This window comes from Saimiri boliviensis, chromosome 6, assembly GCF_048565385.1.
Source record: "Saimiri boliviensis isolate mSaiBol1 chromosome 6, mSaiBol1.pri, whole genome shotgun sequence".
Lineage (NCBI taxonomy): Eukaryota > Metazoa > Chordata > Mammalia > Primates > Cebidae > Saimiri > Saimiri boliviensis.
The window spans coordinates 126,617,735-126,642,566 of NC_133454.1; the positions used below are offsets into that span (position 1 = coordinate 126,617,735).

The 24,832-nt window shown below is 47.4% G+C and overlaps 1 protein-coding gene across 3 annotated transcripts in view; it reads left to right on the forward strand.

The window, feature by feature from the left end:
• Positions 1-6,117: 6,117 nt before the first annotated feature.
• The window catches only part of KDM2A (lysine demethylase 2A), a 150,023-nt gene continuing 131,308 nt past the window's right edge, over positions 6,118-24,832 (forward strand). The window contains exons 1-4 of one of the 3 annotated variants that reach the window (XM_074401761.1): positions 6,118-7,122; positions 8,360-8,484; positions 21,140-21,261; positions 23,450-23,590. In XM_074401761.1, the coding sequence (XP_074257862.1) occupies positions 23,450-23,590 (141 nt within the window). In that variant the 5' untranslated portion in view covers positions 6,118-7,122; positions 8,360-8,484; positions 21,140-21,261. The remainder of the gene's footprint in view (positions 7,123-8,359; positions 8,485-21,139; positions 21,262-23,449; positions 23,591-24,832) is intronic. The other 2 variants (XM_039470717.2, XM_039470716.2) reach the window with 2 other exon arrangements.

Consider the following 24,832-nt stretch of genomic DNA (forward strand, 5'->3'; position numbering starts at 1 on the left):
GTCACAATCTTGGCTCACTGCAAGCTCTGCCTCCCGTGCTCAAGGGATTCTCCTGCCTCAGTCTTCCGAGTAGCTGGGATTACAGGCATGTGCCACCATGCCCATCTGATTTTTGTATTTTTAGTAGAGGCAGCCTGTTAAAGGCCAGTCTTGAACTCCTGACCTCAAGTGATTCACTCAGGCTGGACTGAATTCCTGAACTCAGGAGTTGCCCTGGCTGGTCTTGAACTCCTGACTTTAGGTGATCCACCTACCTCGGCCTCCCAAAGTGCTGGGATTACAGGCGTGAACCACTCCAAAGTGCTGGCCTGCTTCTGTTTTATTAAAGAGAGAATTGAAGTTCTGATGGGTTCAGAACCTCTCACAAAGTGGCTGAAGGAAAACCAGCTTTAGCAGAAACTGATGAAAGGGAGTGAATGCCCTTGAAGAAGATGAACAAAGATCAGACTCACTGGGAGGGGCCAAACAGGTCTAAGTGCTTAAGCACTTGGCCCTCTGGGCAAGTGGCTGGAGCCCTGTATGACTATCACCACCAACCCAAGCTGGAAAGCTAGTCCAACGTTGCAAACAGACCCTGAAGTCCCAGGGTGCCAGAAACTTCTAGCAAGCACAGGTATAGCTAAGGCACAGGCTCTGCATCTTTGTGTTCCACTCCAGGGCATGGCAGTAAGTCCCACCCTTTTAGAAGGGAGAAGTGAAGGTGGCCTGGCCCCAAAGTGAAGCTAAGGCTGCTAAAGAGCAGGTGAGTCCCAGACACTGCTGCAGTTGCCCCAACAGCCAAATTCAACCCCAGCACCCAGGAGCAGTGGGTCTGTAAGCAGAAGGTAACATACCTGGAAAAAATGGCAGCAAGGAAGCACAGGGCCAGGGAGGGTCCCAAAGAAAGGGTCAGCCACATTCCATGTAATTTACAAGAACCTCATGTGATATCCATGTTTGATGATAAAAGAATCTGCAGGGCATTCCTGGCTTCCTTCTTTTTTTACCCTCTGATCAATTCAGATTCAACTTCCAAACTTAAAAGAAAACTTTCTATCACTTAAAGCTTATAATCACCCCACCCAACACCCTTTAACCATAGGAAAAGTTTTTATTCCTTCTAGGAATAAAAGTCCTTGGAAAGTCCTTTGAGGGCTACAAATGTGATCTGGGCCCTTGCCTTCAAGGAACTTACAGTCTAGTGGCGGTGGGTGGAGGAGGGAGATGTTCAGGAAATTGTTAAGTAACAAAATCAGAGAGCACAGGATTGAGGTGATAAAGGGCACGGAATGGATGGTAAAGGAAAGTGGGCAAGCAGTTCAGTCAGATGATACTGGGATAGGAGAGCGAGAATGAACATGGAAGAGCGGGTGGGCCAAATGATGGAGAGAAGGCTGGAGAGAAAGAGACTTCAGGAGGTAGATGATGATGAGAAAGAGCCAGCTGGAGTCAGGAAAGAGGGAAAAATAGAGACCAGAGACACCAGGGTTGGAGTTCGGAGAGAGAAACCAGGAGTCAGGAAAGGGAGGAGGGCAGGGTTTGGTGGCTCACACCTGTAATCCCAGCATTTTGGGAGGCCAAGGCAGACAGATCACCTGAGGTCAGGAGTTTGAGACCAGCCTGGCCAACATGGTGAAACCCTGTCTCTACTAAAAACACAAAAATTAGCTGAGTGTTCTGGCGCATGCCTGTAATCTCAGCTACTCGGGAGGCTGAGGCAGGAGAATTGCTTGACCCGGAAGCTGAAGGTTGCCATGAGCCGAGATCCTGCCATTGCACTCCAGCCTGGGCAACAAAAGTGAAACTCCGTCTCAAAAAAAAAAAAAAAAAAAAAGAAAGAAAGAAAGAAAGAAAGAAAAAAGAAAAACTGAGGCTTTAAAGAGTTCATTAGAATCAAATAGCTAGTAGGCAGCAGAGTAGCCCCTCAGTCTCTGATATTAAAGCTTTTTTTTTTTTTCTTTTTTTTTGAATAGAGTCTTGCTCTGTCATCCAGGCTGGAATGCCACTGCCAGCCTCTGCCACCTGGGTTCAAGAGATTCTCTTGCCTCGGCCTCCTGAGTAGCTAGGAGTACAGGCGTGTGCCACCATATCCGGCTGTTTTTTGTGTTTTTAGTGGAGACCAGGTTTCACCATGTTGGCTAGACTGTTCTCGAACTCCTGACCTCACGTGATCTGCCCACCTGGGCCTCCCAAAGTGCTGGGAATATAGGCATGAGCCACTGTGCCTAGCCATCCCTTTTTTTTCTTTTACAGGCATGAGCCACCGTGCCTGGCCAAAGCTTTTTAATCACTGGTTATGCTACCTCCTGTGGAAACTTCATGACCAACTTCTCTATTTTAGTTTAGAGCTACACTACTTGGGACATCCTTACTTCCTCCTTAACGTTTAAGGAGAAATTGGAAATAGTTTAGCTTAACCAGACTAAAGAATACTCTTTTCACACCCTAAAGTCTCTCAAAAGACATGGGTAGGCCGGGTGTGGTGGCTCATGCCTATAATCTCAGCACTTTGGGAGGCCAAGGCAGGTGGATCACCTAGGTCAGGAGTTCGAGATCAGCCTGGCCAACACCATGAAACCCCATCTCTACTAAAAATACAAAACATTAGCTGGGTATGGTGGTGGACACCTGTAATCCCAGCTACTCAGGAAGCTGAGGCAGGAGAATTGCTTGAACCCGGGATGCGGAAGTTGCAGTGAGCCAACGTCAGGCCACTGTACCCCAGCCTGGGTAGTAAGAGGGAAACTCCATCCCCTGCCCCCATCAAAAAAAAAAGAAATGGGTGACTGGAATTTGACTCTCTGCATTCGCTGGGTCTTAGCTTTGCTCAAAAAGGCAGTGATTTATTAATATCTTGTTAAGATACCAATTTATTCCAGCCAGGGACTATTCTCAATGCCTCTAGAATGCATTTTTCTTTCCTTCTTCCCATAGGGTTGAAGCCATAGAGTTCATAGTTCTAATGGCCTTTTTGGGGAATCCTCCAAGCTCTATTCCCCCTGAAAATGGCTCTTTTAGGACAATGCAGCGAGCCTCACAGATCTGTCCTTGCCAATCAGAGCCACTGTGATGGTGGGAGGAATCACTAGCCATCTGTCTATCTCTTATCTCACCCTGCATATCTGCTTTGGAATATTAACAAAGCCTGCCTGTAGAGAAACCACTGTGCATAACTGTTTAAATGTCCCATTCCCCTAATGCAGACTAGTATGGTTTTCTACTGGAAAAGAGCTGGATGCAATCTGACAAATTTTGCTCTACTTGCAGTCCCTCTCAAAATAAATTCTACTACTACTATTTTAGAACCTTTCTTTTGATTGGGGGGGGGCATGACGGAGTCTCACTCTGTAGCCCAAGCTAGAGTGCAATGGCTCGATTTCAGCTCACTGCAACCTCTACCTCCTGGGTTCAAGTGATTCTCCTGCCTCAGCCTCCCAAGTAGCTGGGATTACAGGCATGCACCACCACTCCCAGCTAATTTTTTTTTTTTTTTTAAAGACAGGGTTTCACCATGTTGATCAGGCTGGTCTTGAACTCCTGACTTCAGGTGATCCACCCACCTTGGCCTCCAAAGTGCTTGGATTACAGGCCTGAGCCACTACACCCGGCCTAATTTTTTTTTTTTTTTTTTTTTTTAAGTAGAGACGGGTTTTGCCATATTGGCCAGATTGGTCTTGAACTCCTGACTTCAGGTGATCCACCCGTCTTGGCCTCCCAAAATGCTGGGATTACACAAGCGTGAGCCACTGTGTCCCGCCTGTTCTAAAGCCTTCCTAGGTTTCCTCCCAGCATGACCATTGAGTTAAACTTGGAGGTATCTTTTTGCCAAGGGTATGCAACTTCCCTCCTTGAGGGTTAATTACTTAAGTGGGTCTGGATGTGAAGCAAAAGGGCAAGACCAAGTTGAGTTACCCCTAGAAACTTTCTCTTTGCCGCCAAGTTTGCCCTGGGTTATAAGGGAAAGTGGGAAGGAAATAAAGCTGTTACTTTGCAAATAGCAACAAGGCCCTACACTTAATCGGACAATGGCAAAAGTCTTTCTCTCCTGCTTCAAAACCAAACCAAACAAGCTTCTTACTTTTTCTATGCCTACAGAGAGCTAGATGCCTATGGAACCATATCTGGTAGCACCAGTGTGAGAGACTGCAGCTTTTAAAATATATTTTACTATAGTCGGAAAGATTTAAAGAGGCTTTAGATCTGATATAGTTTCTGTGATTATCTTCTTCGTATCAGTACTTTGAAAGCCTAAGAAATCTGCACAAAACTGGTATCAAAATGAATATTTCCCAGTGACTAGAATGCAAGAGGATGATACCGTATCAACAAACCATTTTGCTGTGTGTGAGATGTTTCAGTCCGCTGTTGGAGTAATTATGCAAGCTCCTTAACCTTTCTACACTTCAGTTGTCTATCTTTTAAATGAATAAAGCGCTAACAGGCACTTTAGCTTGTCTCCTAAGGATGTTGTGAAACAAAGCAGAGAATGTCTGTACAAACTCCCCAAGTTCTGCATGTAGAAAAACCTTGTGTGGTAATAAATAATAACACCCTGCATTTACGTAGCGCTTTTACCTTCGAGTTCCAGCCTTGATAGAATTAGAAGGTATCATTATTTTAATCGTCTTTCGCCAACGTCCTCCTCAGAGTTGATGGCAGTTTATGCAGGTTCTATGATTCACTCCATGCCCTACCTTTCTGCTCCATTCCCCGCTCCCAGGAGTCAGAGCTTAGAGTGGGAAACCAAGGCAGGGAGAAAAAGATTTGTTACACCGCTCAGCAAAGGCGTAGTGGAGCCAATAGTGCCAACCCCGATGTGTACGCCCCAGTCACCGTCCTTTGTGGGATTTAGAATTTAAACGGGCCCCAGAGCAAGAGATTGGCTGGGGAAATGCCCGGATCGCCGCTGGGCTGCTCGCATGGCATTGCTCGGGTACCTCCGGCCGGGCTCCGTCGACGTTCGGAGCCTACCGGCCCGTCGGGCAGCTGTCGGGCCGCGGGAGCCGGACCGTGGGCAGGTCCAGCGCAGCTCGGGCGGCCGCTGCCCCGTCGCTGACCCCCGCGCGAAGCTGCGCGCACCAAGAGGAGACATCTTCCCGGCCGGGCCTCCCGCGCCCGCCACGGCCCGGGGCAGCAGGGTCGGGCCGAGGGCCGGGGGTGGCCCGCGCACCTCTCCGTGGGGGGCGCCCCGACTCGTCGGGGGCGGGGTCACGTCCCACCCGGGCCGCCGGGGGCACCGGCGCGGCGGAAAGCTGAGCGTGGCCGAGGAGCGGGGGCTTCCTGGGCCACCTCCCGGAGCGCCTCCGGCCCGCGGTGGGCGCGCCGGCCGCCGCAGCCCCCGGGCCGTCGCGGAGACCGCTCCTGCGCCTGGTACCTGTGGACGTCCTTGCTAAACGCCTGCAGCTCCCCCGGGGAGCCGAGCCCAGGACAGACATGCTACTCCTGTTTCCTGCCCCTTCGGAGCGGCGACCAGTGGGTGAGGCGGGGCCAGGCCGCTGCACCGAGGAGCCCCCGGGCTCAGCGCGGATGGGCCCCGTGGAGGGGGCGCTGGGGCCTGCCCAGGGATGGCGGGCAGGCCGGCCTCGGCCCACCGGCCGGCGCGCGAAGGGAGGGCAGCCGGCGGCCATGCGACCTCTTCCCTGCGACCTCTCGCCCTGGGCAGGCTGAGCCGGGAGCCCAAGTCCTGCGGGCTCAGCCCGGCGGCCTGACCCCGGGGGACCCCGCTTTGAGGCGGGCATCCGCTGCCCTGGCCCAGGCCTCCAGGCCCTCAGGTTGTGTGACTGTGACCGGCCGCCTGGGGCCGAAGGCGATTGAAGGGGAAGGGGGCGCAGGTCTCTCACTGTTTTGTGGGGGGGGTGATGTGCTTTGTGGGGGGTCGGGGGTCACCACCCTCCCAGGAGGGGTGGGGGAGGGCGGCCGGCGCAGCTGGCCGCGAGGGGCGGGGTCACAGAGGCGAAGTGTGTGTGAGCCCGGGTGTGTGGGGGGAGGGCGCGCGGAGGAGGATCGGTGCCCGGCGCGCAGGCGCGAGCAGCCGGCCGGGCCCGAGCCCTGGAAGAAGGCCGACTGGGAGCGGGAGAGGGGGCGACGGGCGGGCTGGCGGCCTGACGCGAGGGGGGGGCGGGGAGTCGCGTCGGCGTCGCGGGGCGCGGGCGATTCGAGGCCGACGCATTCGCGCGTGCGCGCGCCGGCGGTGTATCCGCGTTAGAGGGGAGTGACGCGTGCGCGTTCGCGCGCGCCCGGGAGAGCGGTAAGAAGCGCAGGGAGGCCTGAAGGGGCTGGTTGCGGGGGGTGGAGAGGCGAGCTGGAGGAGGGGTGGGGAGGCGGCGCCTGCGCAGTGCGCCTCGGAGGAGCTGTGTGTATGTGAGAGTCTGACGGGTTCAAAATGGCGGCGGCTGCTCCAGCGGCTCCTCCTGTGTGAGGGAAACAACACCCCTCCCCGGCAGCGGCGGCGGCGGCGGCGGCTCGCGGAGCACCTTTCCAGCGGCTGGGCCTGTCGCCGCTCTGTCTTTCCTGGGCAGGGGGCGCTCCGGGAGGAGGGGCAACGCCAGGGGGCCCATCCCCCGGAATCCCTCCTTTGCGACTGGGGAGTAGCCGGGGGGCTCGTCCCGCAGCGCAGAGCCGGAGCTGAGCGGGAGACGCGAGGGGAGCTGGGGCCCCCATTCCGGCGCGCCGCGCCGCTCCCGCCCTGTCCGCCCCCCGGGGCCGGGGCCCGCGTTCCGGGGGGCCGGGGTGGCGCGGGGATCTTCGGGCCGGCCGGTCTCAGCTGATCGGCTGCCGCTCCCGGAGGCGACCAGCCGCCGCTGGCCGAGGGCACGGCGAGGCGGGCGCTCCCTGCGGCCGGGGCCGGCCCGGGGCTCGGGCCCGGGCTGCTGACCGCTGGCCCGGGGGAGGCGGGGGCGCCCCGGGCTCGGCGCCGAGGGGTCGCGCTCCCCTCTCCTGACGCCTCCGACTCCGGGTCTCCAAAGCCAGAAGAGGAGGTTTGATTCAGCAACTGTTTGCTCCCTTTTCCTGGTCTCTGTGACCCTCTCCGGATACTGGGTTGATCCACGGAAAAACCGAAGACGTTTGGGATTTAATTATTCCTCTCAGCTTTTGGAGTCTTTTACTTCTCACTTGGACAAGAACTCGAGAGCAGAATCTCCGGTGAGCTTCCCCCTCCCCCCTCATTTGGAAGTTTGGTTGACTGTGTTATCCAAAGACCGAATGCAAAGTTTCTATTTCTTTTTCCGATGGGTGAACCATTGAAACGCCTTTTCCTGGGGGAGTCCAGAGAGATTCGCCCTTTTGCCTCTCTGGCCCTGGCCCGGGCGGTCGTCGCCCAGGGGGTGCAAGCACGGTTTGCCTCTCGACTTCGGGCCAGGGCTTCCTTCGGGAGGGCTCTGCCACCAACTCCTCTCGCAAACTGTGTCATCGGGTCCTCTGGTCTCGTAGCAGTTTTGAAAGGATGCTGTTAACGTGGCTGCAGTATAGTGACAAAAACGGGGGGGGGGGGGAACCTGCGTTCTCAATGGAAGCCATTATCCATGAGAATATTTAGAAAAAAGGAAACCCTTTCTTGATATTACGGATTGACCGTCGCGCCGGTCGGTCTTCTATTTTTGCAAAAGATGTATTTTACGTGTATCCATACATGCGATCGTTTATTTTGTTAATGTATCCAAAAAGATCAGATGGCATTTTGGTCCCTGATTTGCACCTCTGAAATTTGTCTCAGAGTTATGCACGTCTTGTGTTGGGGTGGAGGGTAGGTTTGGGAATGAAAAGATCCGGGAGTCTAGAAAGGAAGGCGACGGTTGTGTACGGCCTTGCAGGAGGGGTATGGGAAATTGTTTTGGGGTCATTTAAATCCTAATTTCTTGTCCTCTTTTTACATAGCCAGTCTGTCCTTCTTTCCTTTAGTTTCTGATTACCAGTGAGAGAGAACTAATTTGGTTAAGATCTGATTAGTTCAGTGCTGCTTCACCTGGTCAGCTCTCTAGAGATAAAAGTCCTGAGCTTTTTTTTTTTTTTTTTCTTGCTAATGCTGCCAGGAAGGGGATCCTTGCTAGTAGTGCCTGCTACAGGCACGCACCACCGCTGTGCCCAGCTAATTTTTGCTAGTTGTAGTCCTGTGGGGAGAAACTAGTGGTGTGGCCCGTCCTCAAGGAACTGAAATGAACATCTCATTTTCGCCTAGGCCTTCGACAGTTGTAATGTGATTAATGTTGAACATGACATGGAACCACTTGCTCAAGAGCAGAAAGGTCCCAAACTCATGAAGAGGAACCTGATTTTTCAGAGAGCCTTTAACTTAACACATACCTTAAATACATCCTTCCGTGAACAGAAAGCACAAGTTGGAGAATGAGTTCTCATTTCTGCTTATATCATTATTCTTTAGTGTTGCAATCTGGTTCCTAAGGAGGAAGAGGAAGGCAGCCCTGGAGTGGTTTCTTTACAGTAATTTCAACAGAAGAGTGAGAGATGGAACCCGAAGAAGAAAGGATTCGTTACAGCCAGAGATTGGTTAGTATTTTCTCCCCCACCACACCCTCTAGTTTTGAAGTAGGATAACTATTGTGTTTCTATTTGTGAATATACTGTGAATCTGTGTTTAAAACTTCTCAGGTGACTTTTGTGCACCATAGGCGGGGGAAAGGTGTATTAATATCGAATTTGGCTTTTGGCCAAAAATATTTAATTTTTATATATTTATCCTGTTTGGAAATGGAGTTATATGTAGCTTTTTAAAATTTTATTTTTAAAATTATTTTTATTCTTTCAACAATATGTTTCTCCATGAAGGCCTATATATGTAGCTTTTATAGAAACTCTTGTATACCAAAGGATTTTGTGAATTACAATGTGACAAAGATTTCTAATTTTACAATACTAACATTGTAATACATCTGATTAAGTTAGATTAGAATATAAATTTTAGGGCCAAAGCTGTTTGGGGAAGGATAGTTAAATATGTTAAGATTTTGTTGTCCCAGGATTTGTGACTTTGAGCTTGGGAGTAGAACTATGGATTATTTTCTTTGATTTTATAAATTAACACTTTGGTAGCTTCGAAAGGTTGGTGGGATTGATTGAAGACAGGTAGGTAGAATGCTGGATGCTGATAAAGTTCTGTGTTTTGGGAGGAATGTATGAGATAGATATTGTTGAAAGAAATTTTAGACATTTAGAAATGTATACACGTATAAGGATTAGCTTACATGTGTGTACAAATACTTGGCTCCTTTAAGCCATGCTTTCCTCTTAAGGTTTCCCTATTGGAGTTTAAGAATTGAATTTTTGTTTTTCTTAGTCAAAGAGAGCTTTATTGATAGCCTCACAATATTAATAAAAAATTTGAATTTGTGTTTGAAGAGTGGACCATGAGGAAAGCCACAGAATTGTTTGTAGTATGTGAAATTTGCTGAACTGAAAGATCCAGAAGATTATTAAAGGAATTTATGGTGGTTTTATTTGGCTCTGCATTTTAGACTGAATTTAGGGGAAAGAAGAATGGTTCTCTAATCCATTTTCTGACGATCCCTACTCTTTTTGAGCAAATACTTCTTTATTTTATTTATTTATTTATATTTATTTGTTTTGAGATAGAGTCTTGCTCTGTCGCCCAGGCTGGAGTACAGTGGCAAGATCTCAGCTAACTGCAAACTCCGCCTCCTGGGTTCAAGTGATTCCTCTGCTTCAGTCTCCTGAGTAGCTGGGACTACAGGTGTACACCACCACACCCAGCTAATTTTTGTATTTTTAGTAGAGATGGGGTTTTTCCATGTTGGCCAGGATGGTCTCCGTCTCCTGACCTTGTGATCCTTCTGCCTCGGCCTTCTAAAGTGCTGGGATTACAGGCGTGAACCACTGCGCCCAGCCATGGCCTTATTTTTATTTTTTATTTTATTTTATTTTTGAGATAGAGCGTTGCCCAGGCTGGAATGCAATGGCTCGATCTTGGCTCCTTGTAACCTCCGCCTCCAGGGTTCAAGCAATTCTTCTGCGTCAGCCTCTCAAGTAGCTGGGACTATAGGTGTGCACCACCACGCCCAGCTAATTTTTGTATTTTTAGTGGAGACAGGGTTTTTCCACGTTGGACAGGATGGTCTCCATCTCCTGATCTCATGATCCGCCCGCCTCGGCCTAGGGTTACAGGCATGAGCCACCTCACCCAGCCATGGCCTGTTTTTTATTTTTATTTTTTATTTTATTTTATTTTTTTGAGACTGAGTTTTGCTCTGTTGCCCAGGCTGGGGTGCAGTGGTGCGATCTTGGCTCACTGCAACCTCTGCCTCCCGGGTTTAAGCGATTCTCCTGCCTTAGCCTCCCAAGAAGCTGAAATTACAGGCATGTGTCACCATGCCCGGTTAAGTTTGTATTATTAGTAGAGACAGTTTTCTCCATGTTGGTCAGGTTGTTCTCAAACTCCCGACCCTAGGCCTCCCAAAGTGCTGGGATTATAGGTGTGAGCCACCTCGCCTGGCCATATTTTTGTTTTTATAGAGACACGATCTTGCCCTGCCTAGGGCGAAGTTTAGTGGTGTGATCATAACTCACTGTAGCCTCAAAGAGTCTTCCATTCCAGCCTCCTGAGTAGCTGGGACGGACTATGGTGTGCCACCATGCCAGGCTAATTTTCAGGTTTTTTTTTTTTTTGACGAAGTCTCCCTCTGTTGCCAGGCTGGAGTGCAGTGGCGTGATCTCAGCTCACTGCAACCTCTGCCTCCCAGGTTCATGTGATTCTCCTGCCTCAGCCTGCTGAGTAGCTGGGACTACAGGCATGCACCACCACTATGCCCAGCTAATTTTTGTATTTTTATTAGAGACGGGGTTTCACCATGTTGGCCAGGATGGTCTCGATCTCTTGACCTCAGCCTTACTGAGTGATCTGCCCGCCTCAGCCTCCCAAAGTGCTGGGATTACAGGTGTGAGCCACCACACCTGGCCACCCCTCGCCTTTTTTTTTGTAGCGACAGAGCCTTGCTGTGTTGCCAAGGCTGCTCTTGAACTCCTGGCCTCAAGTGATCCTTCCACCTTGGCGTTCAAAAGTGCTGGGATTACAAGCGTGAGCCACGGTACCTGGCCTTTTGTGTGTGTGTGTGACTGCTAGAAAGGTTTGGTGTGTTTTGGTCAGTATATTCAGCATGCATGTATTCCGGTGAGCCTAATTTCAGAGATTTGTCTCATTTCCAATTCATGTGTTGAGATTATAATCTTTTATCTCTAACTTTGTAGAAATTAAGCATATCGTGGAATATTGTATCTTTGTGATTTATTTTTATTTTTATATTTCTTGAATTAAACTTTTGGGAACAGAAAAAGAGAAGATGCTATAAAACTTTTTTCCCAGGTAGTTACTGCTATATGGAATTCACTTTTATCATGTCAAGTTGTTAGGTCGATACTTAAGGGATTTTGCATTCAAGACTTCAAAGGAAGAGCCTTTCTAGCCAGCAAAAGTTTTCACTTTTTTTTTTTTTTTTTTTAATTTGAGACAGAGTTCTACTGTTGTCACCCAGGCTGGAGTGCAGTGGCACTATCTCTGCTCACTGCAACCATGGCACTATCTTCTGCTTACTGCAACCTCGGTCTCCTTGGTTCAAGCGATTCTCCTGTCTCAAGCCTCCTGAGTAGCTGGAATTACAGGTGCCCACCACCACACCCGGCTAATTTTTCTATTTTTAGTAAAGATGGGTTTCACCATGTTGGCCAGGCTGGTCTCGAACTCCTGACTTCAGGTGATCCACCTGCCTTGGCCTCCCAAAGTGCTCGCATTATAGGCATGAGCCACTGTACCCGGACTTTTGGGTTTTGTTGTTGTTGTTTGTTTTGAGACTGAGTCTTGCTCTGTTGCCCAGGCTGAAGTGCATTAGCATGATCTGGGTTCACTGCAACATCTGCCTCCTGGGTTTAGATGATTCTGCTGCCTCAGTGTCCTGAGTATCTGGGACTACAGGTGCCTGCCACCACACCCAGCTAATTTTTGTATATTTAGTAAAGACAGGGATTCACCATGCTGGCCAGGATGGTCTTGAACTCCTGATTTCAAGTGGTCCACCCACATTGGCCTCCCAAAGTGCAGGGTTTACAGGTGTGAGCCATTGTGCCTGGCTTTTTAAAAAATTTTTTTATATTTAACAAGTTAGGGAAGTGTAGTGGGAAGATTGACGAACTCATAATTTTTGTTTTGGTAAGGTTTTTTTTCTTTTTTTCTTTAAATTGTGAGGTGATTGCTACCTGTTGCCTATACGAACCCTTAACTAGCATATATTTTCTTTTGTTTAATGTGCTATCTTAGCACTGTTTGTGTAAGCGGGCACATATATTTGGAGGGATCATTCTTAGTTGTTTTTGTTTTTTTTTTTTTGATATAGGGTCTCTTTGTTGCCCACTTTGGGGTGCAGTGGCACGGTCACAGGTCACTGCAGCGTCATCATCCTGGGCTCAAGTGATCTTCCACCTAAGCCTTCCAAGTAGCTGGGATTACAGCCCTTTACCACCATGTATTTTTTGTAGAGATGGAGTTTTGTCATGATCCCAAAGCTAGTCTCAAATTCCTGGACTCAAATGATCTGCCCCCCGCTTGGCCTCCTGACAAGTCCTTTTGTGGAAAAAAAAAATCAGAAATAACTAGTGGTGGCTCATGTGTTTAATCCCAGCACTTTTGGAGGCTGAGACAGGGGGATCACCTGAGGTCAAGAGTTTGAGACCAGCCTGGCTAACATGGTGAAACCCTGTCTCTACTAAAAATACAAAAATTAGCTGGGCACTGGGTGCGGTGGTACGTGCCTGTAATCCCAGCTACTTAGGAGGCTGAGGCGGAGGTTGCAGTGAGCTGAGATTGCGTCACTGCACTCCATGCCATTGCACTCCATCCTGGGTGACAGAGTGAGACTCCATCTCAAAAAAAAAAAAAATTAGCCGAGCGTGGATACAGGTGCCTATAATCCCAGCTACTCAGGAGGCGGAGGTAGAATCATTTGAACCCCGGAGGTGGGTGGAGGTTGCAGTGAGCCGGGATCATGCCACTGCACTGCAGCCTGGGGGTGACCGAGACTCTGTCTCAAAAAAAAAAAAAGACTGAGCAGCGTGCCTCGCACCTGTAATCCCAACACTGTAGGAGTCCCAGGTGGGCAGATCACCTAGGGTCTGGCATTTGAGACCAGCCTGACCAACATGTAGAAACCCGCTCTCTACTGAAAATACAAGATTGGCCAGGCGTGGTGGCGCATGTCTGTAATCCCAGCTACTCAGGAGGCTGACGCAGGAGAATCACTTGAACCTGGGAGGCAGAGGTTGCGGTGAGCCAAGATTGCGCCATTGCACTCCAGCCTGGGCAACAAGAGCAAAACTCCATCTCCGGGGTGGAGGGAGTGTGGGGGAAGGAATAACTAGTTAAAAAAAATTGTTTTTGCCAGTTGTGGTGACTCACACCTATACTCACAACACTTTGGGAGGCCAAGGAGGGAGGATTGCTTGAGCCCAGGAGTTCGAGACCAGTCTGGGCAACATAGATCCTTGTTTCTCACCCCAAAAAATTGTTTTTTTGGCTGGGTGCAGTTGCTCACACTTGTAATTCCAGCACTTTGGGAGGCTGAGGTGGGTGGATCACCTAGGTCAGGAGTTTGAGACCAGCCTGACCAACAAGGTGAAACCCCCACCTCTGCTAAAAATACAAAAATTAGCCGGGTGTGGTGGAAGGTGCCTGTAGTCCCAGCTACTCAGAAGGCTGAGACAGGAGAATTGCTTGAACCTGGGAACTGGATGTTGTAGTGAGTTGAGAAGATCATGCAACTGCACTCCAGCCTGGGGGACAGAGGGAGACTTGGTCTCAAAAAAAAAAAATTGTTTTTTTGCCTTTTGCTAAACTTTATTTATTATGTGTGGGAAAGAAACGTGCCTTTGAATGTGGTGTATGTATGTAGATTTGGAGCATAAGCTATACTTTCTGGAACTAGGATGTTTTGTAGTGTTGGAGTTGAACAGCTAGGAAATGATGAGGGTGGATAAACAATGTTTGGTTTTTCTTAAGTAAGACTTAGTTTTTTTTTTTTAAGTAATGAAAATATTAGTACTTTTGTATACACATTCCCAGAACAAAGCCAGATCTCTGAGGCAAGTTTATATACCTGAGGAGATACTAAAGTGGGTGGGATAGAAGCTTCCTTTTGATGCTGGGGTGGGTTGTTCTGAGGTAACAATGATTTATTTCTGCTGTATTTCTTTTCTTTTTTTTTTTTTTTTTTTTGGTGACAGGGTCTTACTCAGTTGCCCAGGCTGGAGTGCAGTGGCATGATCATACTTCATTGTAGCTCAGCTGCCTAGCTCAAGTGATCCTCCCATCTCAGCGTATAGCTGGGACTATAGGCATGTGCCACCATGGCTGGCTAATTTTTTTTTTCTGTAAAGCCAGGCTCTCCCTATTTTGCTCAGGCTGGTCTTGAACTCCCAGACTCAAGTGATCCACCTTGGCCTCCTAAAGTGCTGGGATTACAGGTGTGAGCCACTATGCCTGGTGTGCTTGTCAATCTAATGATGAAATTAAGAGCTTTTAATGCTTTCACTTAGCGAAAATAAAATAAAATTGAGAGGTGTTCTAAAGGATGTTATATTGTCACGTATTCAATCCTGTTAACCTGTCTTACATATAATTCTCTATGAAATAGCTAAATCGTTTATCTGTTGCAAGGAACTGGGGCCACTGAAACTCTGGTAATAGTCCTATCTTTCCTTGGGTTGCCCTTGAAATTGTCTCCCCAAATTCAGCAGCAATTACCAGATTATCTTTTTTTTTTTTTTTTTAGATGGGGTCTTGCTTTGTTGCCCAGGTCTGAGTGCGATGGCACTACCACTGCAGCCTCAGCCTCGCAAGGTGATCTTCCTACCTCAGCCTCCTGAGTGGCTGGGACGACAGATGCATGCCACCACACCTGGCTTTTTTTTGGGGAGTGAGGAGTAATTTAAAAATTTTTTTTTTTTTTTTTTTTTGAGACAAAGTTTTGCTCTTGTTACCCAGGCTGGAGTGCAATGGCGCGATCTCGGCCCACCGCAACCTCCGCCTCCCGGGTTCAAGCAATTCTCCTGCCTCAGCCTCCTGAGTAGCTGGGATTACAGGCACACGCCACCATGCCCAGCTAATTTTTTGTATTTTTAGTAGAGACGGGGTTTCACCGTGTTGACCAGGATTGTCTCGATCTCCTGACCTCATGATCCACCCGCCTCGGCCTCCCAAAGTGCTGGGATTACAGGCATGAGCCACCGCGCCCGGCCTAAAATTTTTTATAGAGATGTGGAGATGGGTTTTGTTTTCACTGTGTTGCCCAGGCTGGTCTCGAACTCCTTGGCTTAAGTGATCCTCTCTCTTGCCTGAAGGCCTGTCCAGCCTCCCCATGTTCAGGGATTATAAGTGTGAGCTGCTGTGCCCAGCACCATTATCACTCTGAGGTCTTTCTGAGTGGGAGTAGACTAGGCAAAATAGCATATTTATTTTAAGACTTTTTTTTCTAGTATGAAAGTATAATGTTAACAATTAGAAAAAAGTGTAGGTGGTCTACATTGTTGAATTAGTTTATTTCTAATTATTTTTTGAGATTTAGTATTGAGTCTGTGTTGGTAGAGAACACACTATTTTCATTGTTGCAGCCTCCCTCCTAATGATGTAGGAAAAACTTACTATCCATTTTTGAGTGATTAAAAAATGCAGGTAATTTTTTTCTTTTTTGGAGACGGAGTCTGTCTGTCACCCAGGCTGTAGTGCGGTGGCACAATCTCGGCTTACTGTAATCTCCGTCTCCTGAGTTCAAGTGATTCTCCTGCCTCAGCCTCCCAAGTAGCTGGGATTACAGGTGCCTGCCACCACATGCAGCTTAAGTTTTTGTTTATTTATTTATTTATTTATATTGCATTTTAGGTTTTGGGGTACATGTGAAGAACATGCAAGATTGTTGCATAGGTACACACGTGGCAGTGTGGAGTTTCTGTGTTTTTAGTAGAAATGGGGTTTCACCATGCTAGCCAGGATGGTCTTGATCTCCTGACCTCGTGAACTGCCTGCCTTGACCTCCCAAAGTGTTGGGATTACAGGCGTGAACCACCGCACCCGGCCGAATGAGGATTATGTTTAAGCCCTATCATTTTCTGTTGTTTTATTTTGCTGAGCACTAATCACTACTGTACTTCTGTATATAGGTCTCCACTACAGTATAAGTTCCTTGAGAATTGGTACTTTGTTTTTGTTCATACAGTGTGCTAGATGCTTCAAATAGGGCCTAACACATAGCAAGTGCTGAGTAAGTATTTGTTGATATTGTTGAAAGCCCTGATATATGCTCTTTGCTACCAATTTTCTTGAATGCTAGAAGTAAGCCTCTAGAATGGAGGAGGGTCTGGATGCAGTGGCTCCCATCTGTGGTCCCAGCTACTCGAGGTTGAGGCAAAGTATCATTGGAGCTTAGGGGTTTAAGGTTGTCATGAGCTATGACTGTGCCAGTGCACTCCAGCTTGGGCTACAGAGCAAGACCCTGTGCCTAAAGAAATTAATAAATAAGAATGGAGGACACTTTGGCATGCAGGGATGAGGAGGATCTCTGGATATTAGATCTTGCAGTGTAGATAGAACCAGAAGATCTAAGCTATAACAAGCAAAAACGTATGTGTATCACAAATATCAGAATACCACATTTATGGTATTTGATATTTGGACCATTAGAACAAGTAATAAAGTGTCTAGTTGACTTTGAAAGTTTAGTCTGGCTGGGTGCAGTGGCTCACACCTGTAATCCCAGCACTTTGGGAGACCAAGGTGGGTGGATTGCTTGACATCGGGAGTGTAAGACTAGCGTGACCAACATGGAAAAACCCCTTTTCTACTAATAATACAAAAATTAGCTGGGTGTGGTGGCACATACCTGTAATCCCAGCTACTCAGGAGGCTGAGGCAGGAATATCGCTTGAACCTGTGAGGCGGAGGTTGCTGTGAGTTGAGACTGTGCCACTGCACTCCAGCCTGGGTGACAGAGTGAGACTCCGTCTCAATAAATAAATAAGGGCCGGGCGCGGTGGCTCAAGCCTGTAATCCCAGCACTTTGGGAGGCCGAGGCGGGTGGATCACAAGGTCGAGAGATCGAGACCAACCTGGTCAACATGGTGAAACCCCGTCTCTACTAAAAATACAAAAAATTAGCTGGGCATGGTGGCGCGTGCCTGTAATCCCAGCTACTCAGGAGGCTGAGGCAGGAGAATTGCCTGAACCCAGGAGGCGGAGGTTGCGGTGAGCCGAGATCGCGCCATTGCACTTCAGCCTGGGTAACAAGAGCGAAACTCCGTCTCAAAAAATAAATAAATAAATAAATAAATAAATAAATAAATAAGATAAATAAAAGTTTAGTCTGGGCTGGGCACGGTGGCTCACACCTGTAATTCCAGCACTTTGGGAGGCTGAGGCGGACGGATCACGAGGTCAGGCGATTGGGACCATTTTGGTAACACCGTGAAACCCACCTCTAAAAAAAAAAAGAAAAAGTTTAGTCTGAATTTTTTTTTTTTTGAGATGGAGCCATGTTGGCCAGGCTGGTCTGGAACCTCTGACCTCGCCATCTGCCTGCTTTGGCCTCCCAAAGTGCTCGGATTGCAGGTGTGAGCCACTGGGCCTGGCCTTAAGCTCTCCTATTCTAATCCTGTCCTAAACTGTTTCTAGGCTTTGGTGACCTTTAGGCAGCCTCAGAGCTGTGAAGCTGCAAGTAATGATGTTTATGTTATTCTCAGGTCTTGGCTTTGGTTATTAAGTCAAGGGATTGATACTTTATGTATATCATGTAGTCAGATATACAGTCTTTATATCTTTCTATTTTTTGGGGAAATGAACACTCTTAATTATGTTTCATTAATTTTCTCTGTTTATCTCATTTTTGGAATAGTACTTTATTTTTACATTGCACTTTCCCATCAACAAGGGTTAAAATTCAGTAAACATTTTTTTCTTTTTTCTTTTTTTTTGAGATGGAGTTTCGCTCTTGTTACCCAGGCTGGAGTGCAATGGCGCGATCTCGGCTCACCGCAACCTCCACCTCCTGGGTTCAGGCAGTTCTCCTGCCTCAGCCTCCTGAGTAGCTGGGATTACAGGCACGCACCACCTGCCCAGCTATTTTTTTTTTTGTATTTTTTGGTAGAGACGGGGTTTCACCATGTTGACCAGGATGGTCTCGAACTCTTGACCTCGTGATCCACCCGACTCGTCCTCCCAAAGTGCTGGGATTATAGGCGTGAGCCACTGCGCCTGGCTCAGTAAACATTTATTATGTGCTAGGTAGTAGGCTAAGTTATTTCATATATATTACCTTATTTAATTCTTGAAACAATCCTGTAAGGTAGATGGTATAGTTTTATTTTATTTTATTTTTTTTTGAGACGGAGTTTTGCCCTTGTTACCCAGGCTGGAGTGCAATGGCGCGATCTCGGCTCACCGCAACCTCCGCCTCCTGGGCTCAGGCAATTCTCCTGCCTCAGCCTCCTGAGTAGCTGGGATTACAGGCACGAGCCACCATGCCCAGCTAATTTTTTGCACTTTTAGTAGATACGGGGTTTCACCATGTTGACCAGGATGGTCTCGATCTCTTGACCTCGTGATCCACCTGCCTCGGCCTCCCAAAGTGCTGGGATTACAGGCTTGAGCCACCGCGCCCGGCGAGTTTTATTTTTATTATTTTATTTTACTTTATTTTTGAGACAGAGTCTCGCTCCGTCGCCAGGCACCAGGCTGGAGTGCAGTGGTGCGATCTTGGCTCACGGCAACTTTCGCCTCCTGGGTTCAAGCAATTCTCTTGTCTCAGCCTCCTGAGTAGCTGGGAGCACAGGCATGCACCACCACGCCCAGCTAATTTTTGTATTTTTAGTAGAGACGGGGTTTCACCGTATTGGCCAGGATGGTCTCTATCTCTTTACCTTGTAATCCACCCGCCTCAGCCTCCCAAAGTGCTAGGATTACAGGCATGAGCCACCGTGCTTGGCCTTATTTTAGTTTTTTTTTTTTTTTTTTTTTTTTGAGACGGAGTTTTGCTCTTGTTACCCAGGCTGGAGTGCAATAGCGCGATCTCGGCTCACCGCAACCTCCGCCTCCTGGGTTCAGGCAATTCTCCTGCCTCAGCCTCCTGAGTAGCTGGGATTACAGGCACGCGCCACCATGCCCAGCTAATTTTTTGTATTTTTAGTAGAGACGGGGTTTCACCATGTTGACCAGGATGGTCTCGATCTCTTGACCTCGTGATCCACCCGCCTTGGCATCCCAAAGTGCTGAGATTACAGGCGTGAACCACCGCGCCCGGCCTATTTTAGTTTTTTTTGTTTGTTTGTTTTGTTTTTTTCGAGACGGAGTTTTGCCCTTGTTACCCAGGCTGGAGTGCAATGGCGTGATCTCGGCTCACCGCAACCTCCGCCTCCTGGGGTCAGGCAATTCTCCTGCCTCAGCCTCCTGAGTAGCTGGGATTACAGGCACGGACCACCACGCCCAGCTAATTTTTTGTATTTTTGGTAGAGACGGGGTTTCACCATGTTGACCAGGATGGTCTCGATCTCTCGACCTCGTGATCCACCCGCCTCGGCCTCCCAAAGTGCTGGGATTACAGGCTTGAGCCACCGCGCCCGGCGCCTATTTTAGTTTTTAATAGAGATGGAGTTTCTCCATGTTGGTCAGGCTGGTCTTGAACTCCTGACTTCAGGTGATCTGCCCACCTTGGCCTCCCAAAGTGCTGGGATTACAGACATGAGCCACGATGCCCAACCAGGGTAGATGGTATAGTTTTAAACCTTAATTTCTTTTTAAGTTATGGAGAGAGAGGCTTAGGAAGGGGCTATGACTTGCCCGAGATCACAGAGTTGGTAAGAGGTGAAACCAGACCTTGCACTCAGGTGCCCTGACTCCAGACTCCAAGTTTCTTCTCTTACACCATCCAATGTCTCTTGTGTACTTTATACAGAAAACAGACTGGGTGCAGTGCCTCACGCCTGTAATCCCAGCACTTTGGGAGGCTGAGGTGGATGGATCACTGGAGGTCAGGAGTTTGAGACCAGCCTGGCCAACATGGCAAAACTACATCTCTACTAAAAATACAAAATTAGCTGGGCATGGTGGTGCATGCCTGTCGTCCTAGCTACTTGGGACTTTGAGACAGGAGAATCACCTAAACCCAGAAAATGCGAGTTGCAGCGAGCTGAGATCACACCATTGAACTCCAGCCTGGGTGACAAGAGGGAAATTCTACCTCAAAAAAAAAATAATAATACTAACTAACTACTCTGTTTTTTTGAGACGGAGTTTCACTCGTTACCCAGGCTGGAGTGCAATGGCGCGATCTTGGCTCACTGCAACCTCCGCCTCCTGGGTTCAGGCAATTCTCCTGCCTCAGCCTCCTGAGTAGCTGGGATTACAGGCACGTGCCACCATGCCCAGCTAATGTTTTGTATTTTTAGTAGAGACGGGGTTTCACCATGTTGACTAGGATGGTCTTGATCTCCCGACCTCGTGATCCACCCACCTCAGCCTCCCAAAGTGCTGGGATTACAGGCTTGAGCCACCGCGCCCGGCCAATACTAACTACTCTTACTGTACTGTGTGTAGACTGAGTATTTTCTCTTTTTTTGATGCTACTTAATGTTTTCTTTTTCTTTTTTTTTGAGATGGAGTTTCACTGTTGTCACCCAGGTTTGAGTGCAGTGGTGTGATCTGTGCTCACTGCAACCTCCACCTCCTGGGTTCAAGTGATTCTCCCACCTCAGCCTCCTGAGTAGCTGGGATTACAGGTGTGCGCCACCATGCTTGGCCAATTTTTGTAATTTCAGTAGAGATGGGGTTTCACCATATTGGCCAGGCTAGTCTGGAACTCCTGACCTCCCGCCTTGGCCTCCCAAAGTGCTGGGATTACAGGCATGAGCCACCGCACCTGGCCTTCTTTAACATTTTCTTCCTAACATCTGTCTGCTTAGCATCCTGAATGAAATAACTATAAATATTTGATAGCTAGTGTTTGATCATGTTTCAAAAAAGATGGCACATTCTTTCTTCTCATGAACTTTAAACTTATTGCACTTGATCTGTTAAAACAGCAGTATTGTGCAGTTAGTGTGTATGTCAAGGCTTTTATTTATGTGTGTCACTCATATCCTTGTTTTCTGTTTTAAATTTTAGGTTCTTGGGGTTTTTCTCTGTCTGTGAGTACTTGGTAAAAAGTTAAACGCTAAAGATAAAAGGCAGCAAATAGTGACCAAACGAATGTTTTTGGCAAATACATTGGTGAAGGCCTCCTTCAGGTAGGTAGAGAGGAGGAGGGAAGAGGGTGGCCTTTCAGTTGGTAAAGACAGCATAAACTTTATACTACTACTATAAGGCCTATTCTGTAGATCTCGAATAGATGAGCAATACTTGAGGGGCACTGCTGATAATGTTGGGTAGAAATTTTAAACAACTTTGAAAGCCAAATATGGACATAGCCTTAAGTTTTGATTTGTCTTTTTTTTTTTTGGATACAGACTCTCATGTCCAGGCTGGAGTGCAATGGCATGATCTTGGCTCACTGCAACCTACACTTCCCAGGTTCAAGTGATTCCTGCCTCAGCCTCCTGAGTAGTTGGTATTACAGGCATGCGACATCATGCCCAGCTAATTTGTGTTTTTAGTAGAGATGGGGTCTCACTATTATTGGCCAGGCTGGTCTGCAACTCCTGACCTCAAGTGATCTGCCCATGTCAGCCTCCCAAAGTGCTGGGATTACAGCATGAGCCAGTGTGCCCAGCTGGTTTGTTTTTAATAGAACAGTGATTTGGCCAAAGTGGCATTTTGGGATTAAATCTCCAGTTTCAGGTCAGGGGCTGGTCTAGAAGGATATTCAGATAGCTTATCTTTTGAGGTGACAGGAACCCTAAACTCTTAAGGCAGTGGTTTTCAAAGTGTGACTCTTTCATTAGCAGCATCAGCATTAACTGGGTGTCTGGGAACATGTTAGAATGCAAATTTTTGCTCCCCTTCCCCCCGCCGAGTTACTGAACTAGAAACTCTGGAGTTGGGGCCCAGCAATCTGTGTTTTAACAAGGCAGGTGATTTTGATGCATGATGCATGCAAAAGTTTGAGAACCATTGCTGTAGAGTAGAAATGGAAAGGAAGAGATAAAAGCAAGACACATTGCCTGTGAAGGACTGACTAAACTTGGTGACGGTTGGATAGCAGCATATTATAATAGAAAAGGGTGCTTAATTGGGGATGTTGAGCCTTGAGTTTTGGTATCAAGTCTATTACCAACTGTGCTTTTATTTTTATTTCTTTTTGAGATGGAGTTTCGCTCTTGTTGCCTGGGGTAGAGTGCAATGGTGTGATCTTGGCTCACTGCAATCTCTGCCTCCTGGGTTCAAGCGATTCTCCTGTCTCAGCCTCCCAGGTGGCTGGGATCACAGGCATGCGCCACCACGCCTGACTAATTTTGTATTTTTTTTTTTAATAGAGATGGTGTTTCACTATATTAATCAGGCTAGTCTCAAACTCCTGACCTCAAGTCATCCACCTGCCTCAGCCTCCCAAAGTGCTGGGATTACAGGTGTGAGCCACTGTGCCTGGCCTATTTTTATTTTATTTATTTATTTTTTTGAGACAGAATCTCTCTCTGTTGCCGAGGCTAGAGTGCAGTAGGTGATCTCGGATCTCTGCAACCTCTGCCTCCTGGGTTCAAGTGATTCTTCTGCCTTAGTCTACCGAGTAGCTGGGACTATAGGCGCGTGCTACCATGTCCAGCTAATTTTTGTATTTTTAGTAGAGACGGGGCTTTCACCATATTGGCCAGGTTGGTCTTGACCTCCTGACCTCGTGATCCACCCGCCTTGGTCTCCCAAAGTGCTGGGATTACAGGTGTGAGCCACTGTGCCCGACCTATTTTTATTATTTTTTTTGAGACAGAGTCTCACTCTGTTGCCCAGGCTGGAGTGCAGTGGCTTGATCTCTGCTCACTGCGACCTCCGCCTCCTGGGTTCAAATGATTCTCCTGTCTCAGCCTTCCTAGTAGCTTGGATTACAGGTGCCTGCCACCATGCCTGGCTAATTTTTGTATTTTTAATGGAGACGGGGTGTTGCCATGTTGGCCAGGCTGGTCTCGAACTTCTGACCACAAATGATGCACCCGCTTTGGCCTCCCAAAGTGTTGGGATTGCAAGTGTGAGCCACCACAGCCTGGAATTTTAAATCTCACATAAAACTTCTGTAAAGTAGTCTCAGATTGTGTTTCCCACATCATGCTTTGCAAAAGTAAGCACGAAGCCCTTTTTTTGTTGTTGCATTTTCACAAAACTAACTTCATGGTCATGACAGCTCTCAACCCAGTTGCGTATTTTCTTTACTCCTTTTAACATATGCGAAGATCAACTTATTTCAGTAACATAAGCATTTACTGTCTAGACATCAGTCATTAAGTTACAGCAGATTTCCTTTTGATATTCTCTCTTTTTTTTTTTGAGATGGAGTCTCACTATGTTGCCCAGGCTGGAGTGCAGTGGCATGATCTCGGCTCACTGCAACCTCTACCTCCCAGGTTCAAGCATTTCTCCTGCCTCAGCCTCCGAGTAGCTGGGACTACAGGCGTTCATCACCACACCCGGGTAATTTTTAATATTTTTAGAAGAGATGGAGTTTCACCATGTTGGCCAGTTTGGTCTTGAACTCCTGATCTCGTGATCCACCCACATCAGCTTCCCAAGGTGCTGATAGTATAGTCATGAGCCACCACGCCTGGCTTGATACTCTCTTTGAAGGATAGGGAAATGCAAGAAAAATTGTGGTGCTGTTGTGAGCAAATGTTAAATTATTATTAATTGCCCTGTAGCTGAAGACTCTATGAACACTCTGAAAAACTACCTCATGAGCTGGTTGTGGCCCTCAGCCTTAATTCATGTCTTTAGATTCTGGATTACAGATGTTAGGAACTTTTTTGTGTGTCAAGGCAGTACTCTGGCTAACTGACTCATATCTGATAGTGACCTCAAGATAATGTGTATTCATAAATGTAGTCATCATTTTATAGTAGTTTTATAATTTCCAAAGTACTTCTATGTCTCTTGTGTCTTTTTGTCATCTTAGTCTTTTGATCATCACCATTGTTGGGTTGAGGTTGCTAGAATTTGTGGACTGTATTATATGTTGCATAATCCCAAAAGTTTCCATTTGCATATCTTAATCTATGTGAATGAAGATGCCCTTGGAGTTCTATGGTGCACACCCTGTAGAACTGTGCACTGATGTTTCTACTCACTACTGAAGTCTGGATTCTAGATAGCTTACCCTTTCATATACTTTCACTGCATTCTGTGTTTACCTTTGTAGCCTTCGTGTAACTACAATTAACATTACTAGTGTAATTATTTGTTTAATATCTGACTTTTTCACCAGACCAGAAACTTTTGGGGGGATAAGGTAAAGGAAAAGTCACACTGCGTATTTGAAACTAGGAAGACAAAAGCCCAATCTCATGGATAATAATAGCACACATTGATTGAATGTATACTGTGTGCTTGGTACTGGCGTTTTCCATATACTCACTAATTTAATTCTCAAGAACCCTTTGAAATGGATTATTTGACTCCCTTTTTACAGTTTTGGAAACAGATGCAAAGTACAGTTAAATAACTTGTCTCAGGTTATCCAGTTAAGAGACAGAGCCAGAATTCAAAGTAAACAGTCTGGTGATTCCAGAGCATACTAAGTTATACTGCCTCTTCATCAACTTTGTTGGGACACAGCTTGTAAGTGTTTTGCTGATGGATTTAGGGTGTTTCCCAAGTCATCTTTTCTCATTCAGTAGATTCATTCACTTAAACAAATGTTTGTTGAGTGCTTATGTTGTA